We start from the raw sequence: 15,172 nt of genomic DNA, 5'->3' as shown, positions 1-15,172 counted from the left end.
TTTACAAATCGAGCTGCAAGAATTTAATCTTGCAATCGCGCCCGGCATAAACGAACGTGCGGATTAAAATCATATCGAATTTGAATGAGCGAGGTCTTGATATTTAATCGCGAATTGGTATAACGACCGTAGTTTCAATTATAATTTAAAGGGCACATCAAATAGATAGAGGAGATAAATCTACCAATTTGAAATGATCGGCGGCGATATTCCGGTTGCATAGAGAGAGAGAGAGAGAGAGAGAGAGAGAGAGAGAGAGAGAGAGAGAGAGAGAGAGAGAGGAGTACGTCACAAAAATATTATACGTTTTTGTATGCATTATATTGCTTGTGTCAGGTTGCTCTTGTTGTATAAATATCGATACGAATATTGCTGTTATTATATTTAGAATACGTGCATGTAGTTACGAGACATTTCGAATTTGTTTTCATTTTCCGTGTTCGGTCGTGGACATATCGGTTGCGACTTTTTTTTAAATAGGTTTCGAAACGCACTAATATTTTGCAAATACGTACCACGATTGGTATACTGTGTCTCTAGATTAAAGATAGTACACCATCGTGGTTCGCATTTGCAAAATATTAGTTGCCTATAAAATATATTATAGGTATATATATATATATTAAATATACATGTACTAAAAACCTACACAGAAAATTTAAATAAGTGTCGCAACCGATATGTCCACGACTGTACACATCAACGGTAGAAAATTCAGCTTGTCGATGCAAAATACGCATTCTTGCACTGTCTCCGGCAGTGAGTGCATTATTATTTTCGCGGAACACGACGAACGCTCGGACGACCTTCCTTTCTCGATAACGGGAGATACGCCGAGTGCATCCCATCAAGACGTAACAATGCAATTCCATGCAAATCGCGCCGCGCCCGCGGCGAAAGCGACCGACTTCTTAATTACCGATGTCTGGGCTGCTCGTTGTCTTATAATCGCTCTTACGCCATCGCGTAATACCGGCCGCGGCGTTCTTTTTTTTTCTTTCTTTCTTTTTACGAGCATTTACGAAACACACCTGGGCGTTGTTTGCGGCGGGATTGCGACGCGCGGCGTCGTTTAGAGAGCGATTTCGCGATTTCGCGCGGCACATAAACGCTTGCAAATCGCGGCGCGTAAATGTCGACGATACGAACGAACGGCCTGTCAAGGCCGGCACGGCCGGGAATTCCTTTCATTCTCTCCGCGAGAGCTCTCGCCAGCGCACCTGCGTCTGCTCGCGCGGAAATGTATCGAGATGTTCGGCTGATATTCACAAATCAATACTTTAATATGATCATTAATCTGGTGGGAATATAAACAATAATCGATGAAACGTAACGCATATTTGTTGATCAATTTAGGGTCGATCTTTCCGCAGCGAGAATATCGAGGGAAACTATCATTTTTATTTCTCAACTATTTAACATTTAGTAGATATATATTACTAGAGAAAGAAAAAATTAAGATTTTGTTAAACGTTTAGTTCAGTTTTATTCAAAATCAATTAAGATCAATCTGATCTTATCGTCTATTTCTTCTCTCTCTTAAAATTCAATTTATTAGATCTTACTTTCAAATAATTGTGATTATTGAAAATGGTAATGAAAATAGAATTCTTATGTGACGTGTAAAAATCGAGTGAATTAATCAGGGAATCTATGAAACAAAAATAAAGATGGGATCTGTATAAATAAGTGAATTATCGGGATCTGACATATCAGATAATTTCGCCGCTATATAAGTATTCAATTATTTTGGTGTCTATTGATAGATATGTGGTAGGTGTGATCTATACTATGTCTATTCATATACAGTCCGCACTATCTATTCATACACGGCAATCTATGAAGGTGATTGAACTTGTCTCGCGTCGATTTCTGGAATGATAATTCAATCCGCTACGCTTTCTTGAGGTTGTGTTTAACCATTTACGTTGGAATGCAATGAGCACTCTCGCTCGCTTAACTTCCAGGTTGCAACTTGCAATTCAACACAAACACAATGTTGCAGCGGAACACAGACGCGGTTCTAAGGTCGACATAGAGAAGGATTTACGAAGCGCTGAATTCTGTCGAGCTGTTACACGTAATCGTTAATTCTAGTCACACTAAAAGTGCTGAAAGTAGTCAGGAGAAATACGGATTCGTTAAACGATCAGGTATATTTGCGCTTCGATATTCGTAGAAGGAGCATGACTTGAATGAACTTAACACATAATTGAATTTTATTGCGAAAATTGTTAAAATAGTTTTAATAATAATTAGGACATGATACTAATATAATTCGTAATAATTTTTGTAATAATATTTATAATAATTAAAACTTAAACATTTAATAGCCAATAAAACAAAATCAAGATATGGCTAAACGCTCTTACAATTTATAACATATTATTTATGGCTGTTTATAAAAAAAAATGATAGTAAATGACGGCAAAATTATTTTTTGTATTATGAAAAATATTTTTTGGCATATGTATTATTTTTATAATGTTTCGAAAGATCGCGATGTTCACTTCAAACAATAAATTCGGAGGGAAATAACGATTTCCGTGTCAACGAGTATGTAGTAACAGGATAACCGGCTTGCAGTTATCGGAACGGAAGGCAATACACATATGGCCCTGCATTCAAAACAGTTCGTCAGCTGTAAACGCCCCCTTATTCCTTATATGGCGAACGTGGGCAACAAGTCGGGAATCACACAAGCGAAACTCAAGGACGAAGCACGAAATCGAAAAGCGTTAGTATACGCGCGTCGTTTTCGGAAGGCATTTATACGCGTAGTTTTTTTTCGTCATTTAATACGCTTGAGGAAATATGTTAAAATAAAATACTGAGATAATATTGAGATAATTGAAGTTTCATTCGTAATAAAATTAAATTCTTGAATTATTACCGCCAATTAAAATTCAATACTTACAATTAGTGTGTATAAGATTTAGGGATTTGGTATCCGACATAATGAAATTTTATTTTAAAATATGACCATGGATCCACACATTATGAGGGTACATTATAGGGAGATTTTACTGCCGTCCGTGATAAACGCCCTATCATTAAGATACGTCCAATTTATTCCAGATTCCAAACGACCTACTTTTGCGCTTATTTTTAGCGGAAAGCTATTATGACAAAATCATACTATAGAAATATTTTCTTTCGATCATTCCAGATACATTGCGCGATATCTACTAAATATTATAATTACGTACATTAATTTTCAAACGTAAATATTTTACTTTTTCTTGTAAACGGAAAAATTATGAAGTAAATTAAAGTTTCGAAAGTCGCACGTGAGATTTCTCTCTTTTTTTTTTGCCACGTGAAAACTACACATGGCAGAGGAATCCGCGCGGAAACGCCGAAAGATATCTGCTCGACAGCGAGAAAACGAAAAAAAACTTACGAGAAACGTAGACCGTGAAGAAGAATAAGCGCGGTGGTACATCTTCTTGGTGCAGCTGCAATCTAATTCTGGCTCCATTGTGCGCGCCGTTTCCTGACAATAGAACGCCAAGTATACTCGTAGAATGATGAAATCTAATCTCGTAGGAGAGAGGAAGGACTAAATTCGTTAGCGTTTTCTTGCTGTAGTTTTCCGGGTTCGTATTAATCTTTCCGCTCATTCCCTCTTCAACATCGAGAAAACATTGATTGATAAAAATTGAAAGAAGTAAATGAATAAATAATTAAAGCCATTGACATATAAACAATAATAAATTGAACTAGATCGCGTAAGTGAATATCACAAATTTAAAAGCGCCTTTTACGGTCCAGTCTAGATCTTGATGTCTAATATTTTTATATGTATTCCAAATCCATTATTCAGTCCTTTAAATTGCGCACCAAATTAATATCGAATTGCAATGCAATTATAAGCTGAAACTGGAATAATAAGATAATAATTAAATTGATCTTCAATTTTTAATAATTGAATTGTGAATAAGCACCTTAAAACTGCAAAGGAAGCGTTATCTAAAAATTAATTTAAATCAATAATATTTATGCAAGGAGACTTTATTATCTTTAGTTGACTGACCCTCGCCGTTTCGCATTGCATCTACGACGTCAATCCTAGACCGGGATTGGTCGGTCGCAGTCTCGACGTCGAACAAGAGTAATCGCGCGGACGCGAGAGAAGCCGGGGATAACGCCCTGGGCCGCCGTGAATGCGTTATTATATAGATTTATAGGAAATCGATGACATCTCGCGTTCATGTCGCACCGTCGACGGAACAGCGGGTGTTCCGGATAGACTCAGCAGCAGCAGCCGCCTGCAGCCCAAAGTAGGCAGTCTGCTAGGCCAGACGTCGATCCTCATCGGCGCGCTCCCGGAAGTCATATGCGATCGCAAGTACCTCGACATCTGTCACTTTGCAAAAGAAAATTTGATCGACTCGCAAATTGGGCTCCAATTAAAGTATTGTGCTTTGTGAAAGAAAACTGGGTCGTCTGACATAAATGTACCATGAACTCTGAAATGTTCGAGCTTTATATATAGAAAAAATTTAGTTATTTTTAGTAGAGAAATTATTAGCATATGTAATGTATGTATATCTTATGCAAAATATTTAGTTATCTGATAGTAATATCATTTAATTAAGATATTATACTTTTTATACTTATAGTAAACAATCAGTTATGATATAGTTGATCATTGATATTAATCATAAAATATTGAAAAAGATAAGCAGAAATGAGAAAATTTATTTTCTCTGACAAAATCAAGCAACTCGTGATCTCAAATCAATATTAAATTCTATAAATATTTAAGCATATACTAAATAGTAATAAAGGAATACTAAATAGTAATAAAAAAATTAAAGTAATTAGATATCGTCCAAAAATTAAGAAAAATAAATGTGACACAAAAAATTGACAATAATTGCAGTGTCAGGTAATGCAAGAGAATTCAATTGAATTTCAATTTGAATTATTACTTTCGTCAAGAGCGGTTCTCCATAATAAAAACCTGAAATGTATAACTCAGGGACACATAATTCCGCATAATTTCAATCATTACTTGTCGCCTTGGTTACGAAAATGACTGCGTGTCATTATCCGGACCTCTGAAGAATCAACGTACATAATTTGGCGTAATTCAATCTCTGGTTTGATACGTCCGCTACACAAAGCTCACGCATATTCAACCACACAAAAAGAAAGCGGTCATTTAACCAAGCGATCATTTAACCGTTAACGGAGCGACGTCCATTTTTCCGTGAAATACTAAAAGAATGAGAAGAAGAAGGGGAAAAAGTGCACAAGAACACCGCGCGATTGTTACATCCTATTATCTTGTGGTTTATTATTAGTGCAATCGCCTCCCTTCCGTCGAAAGCGGCCGATAACAGTCGCGAAGGATCGTTCGAACGTTGCAACTAAAGAAGCGGACTTTGACCAAAGAAAAAAGTCGCGAGCTTATCGAAAATTCCTTCGGAAAAATACGGAAATTTTAAATTTTCCGTATCTTAAGGTTATCGAAAATTTCCTTGGAAAAATACGGAAATTTTAAATTTTCCGTAATTTTCCATATCTACGTTTTTATTTATACATAAAACATAATATAAATATGTGCAGATAATATTTATATACAGTCATATAATATATGATATGCATTGGTAATAAAATCTTAAATATAATATACTTCTTAAAATACGAAATGTCTAACTTTGATGGGGTAGTCGACGTACCTATACATTCTGCTGTCTACACTACTGATGTGACAAACATATTGCTAATCGATAAACGGCGAATGAGTCCCGGGTCGAATATGCCCGGCAATAAAAGAGCGTAATTCGCGCGCAGCGTCCTCGAAATCGATTCGGGTATATCGTGTAATTGAATGTTAAATTAGGCGCTAACTGGATGATCCAGTCCGATGTATATTGAAACGAGAGTAGGAGGACTAGAGAGCCGGCTGTGCCAACATGAAATCGATTTAATTTGCATAGATCTGCAATAAAGTACGCCTGTATTTCGGCCATGAAATCGAATGAATTATTCGTAATAATATCTGTAACGTGGCATTTTGTGCCGATAAAACGTGTTATCGCTCCTTATCGAAGCGTGATTTCTACAAGTTAAATAGTTATGAGTTATAAATTAAAAGCGTCGATCGCATTCGTACGCCTTTACTCGAACGTATGAAAGAAACGTATTAAAATAACGAAGGGTGTTCACGTGTATAACACTGACGAGCCTTAATTCTCATCGGACTTTCCTGCTGCTCACGATTCGAAGTGGCCTATAAATATTGGACTAGTTGACTTAACTTCGGGATATGTTAGCGAGTTTTATCTCAGAGATTGCGGTAAATATGTTTGCACAGAGCATAAGGAGAATCTCTTATCTTTTATATCAGTATATTGCGGTTGATTTTATTCTCGTTTTTCTTTCGCCGTTTACTTTAAGCGGAACGCCAAATGAAATTTGCACTTGAAATTATTGTAATAAATTCTACGAGGTATGTTTGCACAGAACGTATGACGAATGCCGATACCTGATACTTGAATTTTAATTGATGATTCTTCGACGCTTTTGAAAGCGATCTTCCTTAAACAATCTTTCTTATGAAACATATATTGACTTAAACATTTTTTTTAAACTTTTCACAATTTGCGTTACACATATTTGTTACACATCTCTTATAATTTTATTGTTATTACTATATTTATCTTTTTATAAATTAATGCATTAACAAAATTATGTTAAAATCTCTAAAACTAGGTTAAATTACAAGAGTCTTCTATATTGTTTATCACATTTTTATATGACACTATAATATTTTCTTTTTTCGTTATAATACCGTATGCTATTTTAAGTGTGTCTCTTCGCGTTTACTAAGTTTAAAACTGAACGCTTGCGGTTAACATTTGCATTGGCGGATGGTATTAGTATTACAGTGTTAATCAGTCTCAGAAATTGCCATGATGATGCAAATATTCTGGATCGTTCGAGGTGCCGCCATTTCCCGTTATTATATGTCGTTATCGCATTCTCTGAATAATAACGCAATTTACTCGTAAATTTCTCTATCGCTTTACGACATTTTCAACATCGTTCGTCTAGGAACATGAATTATATGTCAAACGTACTTATTAACGTAACAGGAGCTCGTGTCCACGTGCCAAGTACATGTCTAACATTTTGCCAAAAGTGTTACAATTCGTATGATATTAATTCATATACTCTAGAAAGCAAGAAGCTTTTGCTGTAATTTAAAAAAATTTAAAGGAAATAATTTATAATTTTTAAGAATTTCATTAGGAAATAGCTTTGCAAAAAAATTAACACGAAGTAAACTTTCATAAAATTACAAAAATTGATAATTTTTGCAAAATTGTACAATTACAATATTTAATTTCTAAATAGTTTTATAAAATAAAGCTCCAATATCAGACTTTTTGATGAATTTGACATCGATGTGATGTAAAGTGTATAAAGTATGTAATGTTTTTTTTTGTAATTTTCTATAATTTATATAAAATTATATTTTTATTCTATTTCTCCCTATAATATATATATATATATATATATATAAAATCTGTTTCTTCTAACGGATATTTGATTTTTTTACGCACACGGAAAGAACACTTTTGCTGAATCCAGATCTGAAAATAATTTTTGTTCAATAATCAAAATAATTTTGTGCGAAAGTCAAAATAATTGTTAAAATATCAAAACGTTTTATAGCAATGCTTACCAGTTTTAACATTCCAACAAATTATTTTGATGATTTAATAAATAATTATTTTTAGATCTGTATTTAGCAAAATTTTTAGATCTTTCAACAAAATCGTTCTTTCCGTGCATTTGAGCTCTTTGTCTTTGGCTTTACGCGCTGAGTTTTGGTTCCGATACAATGGCCTCTCGCAACTATCCCTGCGGCATTTTTTCCCCCTAAGACCACATGCTTCCCCGACAGATTAACCCTTCAACGGAGCGGAAACGTGAACGCACGCTTTGACATCGGCAATTTTTTTTTCGCGCGAAACAGCGCGAACGAATTCTTTGAGCGTATGGCTGGAAAATCCCGACGTTCGCCAACGTCTAATAAGCTGTAAATTCGAAACGTGTCTAAGATGACTCCAGGAATAAACCTATATATATACGCAACGTATTTATAGTTACAAATACGACAAGAAATGTTGTAGAAGACTATTTTGAAGATTTTTTAAGTGACATAATGTTTGTTTATTATTAAATATTTTGAAAAGTGCATTAAATAAAAATTTTTTACTATTGAATATTAATGCATAGATTCTACATTTCTCTATTTTAACGTTAATTTTTCTTTAAAGGATGAGTCAGTATCATAAATCTGACCGAAAGGACAGAAATTTTAGCACACTGTCATGTTGCAAGTAGAAATTATGAAAAACGTTATACCTAATAGAGACAAATCAAATAACAGGACCCCGTTATTTTACATCAGCGAAACGCGACACGAAAACCAGCCGCGAAATTCGATCCGGCATTCTTTTTTTTTCCCGCCGACTCGGAACTAGTAGTCGCGTTGCGTAGCATCATATTGTCGAAAGATGGTGTCGATGTACGCACCGTGCACGCACCGTCGCAATATGCGTGCGCGTATACATGCGCGTACTCCGCTCCGCCTCGTCTCGTTCGAGCCTCTGGAATTCGCGGACGTTCTCGCGCGCGAGCTATTGCCAGGCAGGCCGCATTCCGGCGGCGGCGATCGGCGAGCACGTTCGCAAGCGAGAAAACCGCCGCGGGAATCGTTTTCAGGTCGTACCGCAGGTTTATCTACCCGGCAGCGACTCCGCGAAACACGAGTCTCGTCACCGCCGCCGAGCCGACGTCCGACGTCATTTCTACGACGCGCCAGATACACGCGATTCCGCCGTAGGCGGCGTCGTTAAGGATTTTTAAAGCTCGCGCAATTCCGCGGCCGATGATGATGATGATGATGATGATGATGATGATGATGATGATGATGATGATGATGATCCAGCTGATTCTCCCCGCACCATCGCGAGACGCGCGTTTCGATCATATTTCCGCTCAGACGATGCGATCGTAATGTGTCAACGTTCGGTCGTGACAGTTTCTTTTTCGTCACAAAGTACCGTGTTATTTTTTTTATTTTATTTTAGCACCGCTATCTTATTACGTGATGTTAAATTTTGAATAGGTACGCATCTCGGCGCCGATGAATCAAGTCGTGTATAAAATTTTCAATTGTACACTGCGTCAATGAAACGTGTTTCCCGTTCGAATGAAATTCCAGGCTCGGATAGGAAGTAAAATAGCGAGTTTCATTACGCGTGATATTTCCGCATTGCGTCCGCACGACGAGGAAACTTTTCTCGTGAAGCAGCGGGAAAACCGTTTAGCACCTACTATAAGAGGAACACGCGTTGCACGTACGTACGTATATATGTATATGTAGAACGCGGAGCACGCGACACTATGGGAACGAGAGCCCGGATCATTAATTGCGCTTTGTAAGGCTCGCACATAAAGCGGGGGATCGCGCGCGATTTATCGCCTAATGTACAACATAAGCCGCCTCGTGCGTAACCCCGGCATCAGGGTATGTTCTCAAGTGATCCCGCGGAGAAAAAAAAAACCGCCTTTCCACGACGCGTTGCACGGCACACGCCTTGCAATGCTCTGCGGCACACATATCTGCGGTATGAGCAGATAGAAGCATACACGCGAGAATTATGGGTGTAACTCCGCGGGAAAGTTTCCCCCCGGTCGGAACTTTGCGAAACTTGCAATATCGTCCTCGACTGCACAATACGTTTTATATTGTGTTGCAATGAAGGATAGTTTCGAAGTTGCTCCTTTATAATCTCTCCGACGGTTATACACACATGAGCGATGAATGTTGTTTAAGTCGGTTTTGCTCACAGTTGCTAACTCAATTTGACGATAGGTTATACACAAAGCGGAATCCAATACTTTCCCTATAAGACAAATCGGATATTGGTTGCGACCGAAGAATATTACTCTTATTTAAGAAACGTGTATTATACTCTTGAGATATCCGTAAACATTATTTTACTATAGCCATGGCATACAAAATATCATTCATATTTCGTTACAAAATTTTTTATTATTTTATCGCTCGTATGCTTAAGATGTGTCAAATAGATTCTCTTATGCGATACAATATTAAATCAGTTTCATAACAATAATTTTACTTTTTCCAATAATTGAAGAATTAATCGCACATTTCAGAAAACGAAATTTAAATGTATTCTGATATAGAAAAGAAGAAATTCTCCACAAGAAACATTTAATTTTAAAGCTTAATTCATGAAAAAATTATATATATAATATTTATCATGTAATACCGTAATATACTAACATTTTTAATGAAAAGAATACAATTGAAAAAGATTGTCACGTCGAAATACTTTCTTGCCACGATCGTCACAACGAAAGCTCTGTCACGCAGGCGATCGATTCCCGAGACATCCAGTATGCTGACCATATGCTGCCGGCTTCTCTGCCAGCGGCGTAACCTTTGCGCGTATGTCCGTGCTCATAGCGCGCATTAATTAGCGAGAGAGGCAATTACAGCCGGACGAGCGAGGTTACGCAGGCACGCGGGTGCCATCGTGGCTAATTACTGGCCGGCGAGAGACACGTGCCTGTCTTTGATTCACATGAGAAAGCACTCAGCTGAACACGAAGCCGAATCAATTTCAAGACAATATTTTTATATAAATAGTTTTAGAAAATAAAATATTTTCTTGTAACTTTACATTCGGCTATTTTATTTATATGCTGTTGCATGTAATGGTAACGTATTTTAAAATAATGTTACCATCGTGCAACAGCAGTTTTATTTTAATTTTTACAAAATGTGTAATTTGTTATTATAATTATAATATTGTGACGCTATTCTTTCGAGAGTCTTCAAAATTTTACTACAGCTACTCTTGCATAAATTCCCACGATGATTAAGAAATTCTGATGAAACAGTTCGATATTGCCTGTGAATCATTTATTATGCTCGTGAACTTCTTACAAGTAGAAATTCTATTCAAACGACTAATAGAAAGAGATATCAAGTCTCATCCTTCTAGATACTAAATGAATCACATTCTGAAATGCTTCCTCGATTAATCAAATCTTTTATTCACCATTTACCTTTACAGTACTTTTGCAACAAAAATTTATTATTTGAATATACGTTTCATCACGTTATTATTGTGAGAAACAATTTTCTTTATCTTCTTTGGTAAAAAAAATTTCTATCTTATAAGCCTATAATTTTTCCTATTATATAAAAATTTTTTCGGGGGCAAATGTCTCGGTATGGGAACCTCTCTTGTTAAATTCACAAGCATTCTTTGACAATATACTCGCGTGCGAGCAACGTAAGGCCCATATCCCAAAGGCACAGACAATTATCTTCCCGGTTCTCTCGTCCGGTTCCGGGGGCCAGGTAGAGACGAGGAGGGGGGGGGGGAAGGGAAAGAGAAAAGAAGAGAGGTCGCGCGGGCGTGGTGGAGGCGAGAATCCCGATCTCGGCGAGAGTCGTTTTGCTCTGCGGGCTCGTGCGCGCGGCCTTCTCTGAGAGGCCTCAAGGACGGCGAAACGCATCGTCGGCTGCCCCGGCCCGAATGCCGCCGCGAGGGGGAGAAATCCGGCAAGGCCGACCGGCAACGTATTCTATTTCTCCTTCGCTCGGATTTTTTTTCGATCGCGCCGCTGTGCGGACGAAAATAATTGCGTTGGACGCGGCCGCGTTCGCGCTCCGCGGATGAAAGTTTAGTCAAATATGAAAAATTATTAACGAGAAAGGACGGTCGTTAATGTAGAGTTATTAAATATTGCGCGACGCGAAGAGATCCGATTTCTCAAACAATTTCAATTAAAGAAACTAATCGCGTGTCTCTTTGCGAGGGTCTTTGCGAAGTTAGTTAATCAATTATTTCAGTTTTCCGTAAAGAACAACGTCGTAGATTATCTAATTCTCGTCGTAATATTCACAGTAACATTCCAACAGATTTTTTAACTAAACTCTCGTAACTCTTTCAAACTAATATACAATATATATATTTCTCGAATTATTTTAATAATTCCAGATTCGAAATGCGATTAAGAGTGGAGGAGCTCATGTATAACGCGCATTTCGCAGGAATTCACGTCCGCGGGGTAATGGACATTCGAATATAATCGCGTCGGCAAATGAATGCGTCAATAATTCCATGCGTCTCGCGAACCGCCGCGCTCTGGTTCATTAATACGCTGCGCATTAAATTTGTTCGTCGCATTGCGTCGCGTTGCGTCGCGTCGTGCGTTAATCACCCCGCGCGTTCCTTACGCTCGCCCACTTATATTAAACTCTTATCGGTATTTGTCGTCGTCGGTCGACGCTATTTCAGTACGGGAGTGGCGCAGCATCCCCGTCGTTTTTATTGCTCGTACAACGCCGCGCGAATTCCCGGCGTGTCCAGACGCCCTCGATCATCGCGCGGGACCCGATCCTTTTCCTTCGCTTCTTTCTCCCTTCGTCTCGTTCTCCTCCTATATACATATAGATTCCATATCGTCCTCGCGTCTTCGTTATTTGCTTTTCGTCCGCGCGCGAAGCGAATCGCGCGCTAGCGAGTACACGATCGGTTAATAAATTATACGTCCGATGCTTTCTTTCTTTTAAAATTACATTACGTTCTCTCTCCGGTGGAGAATTTCGCATTCGGTTAATCGACTCGTCATCTTTTATTTCATATTTTGATGATTTTTATTAAATAGTTTTATATGTTTATTTTACATCTCTTGCAAAGGATGCAATGCGCCAACTTATGCTATATTGAAAAAAATAGATCGCGTGTATGTATATGTGATGTGTGCGTGGAAGGGATTATTTGGTCGCTCTGTCGAGTCTCTTATTTTTAACATCTGTACCTCCTTGCGTGTCTCTCACCTTGCTCTTATTTTTTTCTATCCGCACTGAAATAAAGTCGCGACACGACCGTGAGCGCGTTGATTTGACCCACAAAGACGCCACACGGGTGATGCACCACACGTGAATGCGAGATAGGTGTGATTCACGTTGCACAGCCGAGATAAAAGGCTAAATAAATATCGCCAGCACCTTCTCGCCGTCGCATGAAGTAAATAAACGAGCACCGGCACTTCCGGAACAAACGCGTCGCTTTAGGAACGCATTTTAGCGCTGAGCGCGCTAAAATTACGGCTGATAATCTACGAGTGATAATCTTTTACTCTTATCTTTATTCTTTCCTCTATTAGCGAAGTTGATAGAGCGGTTCAAAGCATGTGGAGGCGAAAGGAAGGGGGGGGGGACTTAAAGTTAACCGGACGTCCGGATTCACGAATCCGTGACGAATTTGGATGAAAGACACGTCCGGATTTATGACCCCCGCAAAACGTGCGTACATCGCGTGAAATTTGAATGTCTAAATTGATATCTATAGACTCGTTTTCTCTAAAGTTCTGCAAAACTCACGTTTGAATAAGGTTTGGTATTACTGACATGATAGAAATTTTATGAGAAAGATATTACATCATAAAATTTCATTAACATTGAAAAAAAAAATATATATATATATATGGAAATTTTATGATCTAATATCTTCAGTAATAAAATTATAATAGAAATATATATATGTATGTGTGTGTGTATGTGTGTGTATTTATATTTTAATGTGAAATCTCATAAATGAAATTTTATTGCGAATTAAATGCGAGTTAATTTTATTGTATTGTTATTACTGAATTAAAAATTCTTTTAGATTAAGTATTATATAAAATTTTGTTAATTTTTTTTTAAAAGCGTATCAATGAAAGATACAATTTTTGTGTACTAAATAAATAAAAAAAAATGATGACAGAATGTCTTCGTTCCGATACAATATTTTTAAAGAATATTCCATAAATTAAAATAACAAAATCTTAGATGTTTTAGAGTGTGTGTTCTCGAAAGAGAGATCATCGAATATATTTTACATTTATGTCGCTCGCACGATATATGTAAACGCTTATTAAAATACAAGACCGACCGCGTTAGTAGCCTGACTCACAAAATTTCATGGACGTGGTTCAAGAAATTATCATTTTACTAGCTCGCGTATTTCACACTGTATTATCACTGTTATTTTCCTTTTTCAGACTTTGGACTTCGATAGGGATGGTCTCACGAAGCTGAAAAAGGCCATCAAGGCCATCCATAACTCCGGAAACGGTGAGTCGAGTATTATCGTAAATTTTTCGTTATACTTGATTTTACGATTGTGAGAATAACAATAAGTTATCTCCCAGAAGATGGAATTAACTTCCATCAGAGAACATAAAACGAAATACCGTTAGTAAAAATGAAATAAAAATAAAATAAGAATATTATATCTCATGCGATACAGAGTGAGGGCACTTACTTTGCACACCTCATAAAACTTGTAAATTATAAGTTGTACGAAAAATTGTTATACATACAAAAGTTGCATGACTTCGACAAACAAAGTTGACTTTGAAATTTTTTAAACGCCTCCGTTTATAAAAAAATTTATATACTATGTAATGACTCCCTCGAAGTCATGCAACTTTTGTATACAACAATTTTTCGTATAACTTATAATTTACAAGTTTTTCGAGGTGTGCAAGTTAGATACCTCACAGCTCTATATAATAGAGCTGTTACTTTTTGCTCACTTCGAATATTCGAAGCTTCGAAATTTCGAAGTTTTGAAAAATACATTAAAAATTTGAATTTTCTTAATTAGATTGTTTTACTGATCATTATCTTTCTTTATTTACACATGTATCTAGTTTAATTATTAATTTGTAACACTTCAGGTTATAATATACTTTCAAATTTTTTTAGTAATAATTTCGTATATATATTAATTCTTTTTATTTACAATATTTGTAAATTTTCTGAATAAATTTATCATTTGCACAAATGTATTTTTCGAAACTTCGAAACTTCGAAGGCACCTTAAACTTCGAAGCTTTGAAAGAATTCGAAGATTTTAATGCCGAAGCTTCGAATCTTCGAAGCTTCAAAGTTCGAATGTCAAAGCCTTCGAAACAAATCACCAGCCCTACTGTATAATACATTCGAATTTTATTGTTAAATTTTAAGAGTAGTTTTTTCATTTTAATTTGATTTTTTACTCTTCCTTAATTTAATAAAGATTCTGTCGGTCTTCCTTTATTCTATTTGTTT

At 36.8% G+C, this 15,172-nt stretch overlaps 1 protein-coding gene across 2 annotated transcripts in view; it reads left to right on the top strand.

Annotated features, from left to right (window-relative positions):
* Positions 1 to 15,172, top strand: part of LOC105452408 (arf-GAP with SH3 domain, ANK repeat and PH domain-containing protein 1) — a 45,550-nt gene that overhangs the window by 8,726 nt on the left and 21,652 nt on the right. For both annotated transcript variants that reach the window (XM_011693467.1, XM_011693466.1), the window contains exon 2: positions 14,119 to 14,191. In XM_011693467.1, the coding sequence (XP_011691769.1) occupies positions 14,119 to 14,191 (73 nt within the window). The remainder of the gene's footprint in view (positions 1 to 14,118; positions 14,192 to 15,172) is intronic.

The sequence above is a fragment of the Wasmannia auropunctata genome, unplaced genomic scaffold, assembly GCF_000956235.1.
Source record: "Wasmannia auropunctata unplaced genomic scaffold, wasmannia.A_1.0 LD336032.1, whole genome shotgun sequence".
Taxonomy (NCBI): Eukaryota; Metazoa; Arthropoda; class Insecta; order Hymenoptera; family Formicidae; genus Wasmannia; species Wasmannia auropunctata.
This window is presented reverse-complemented; position numbering and strand designations above follow the sequence as displayed.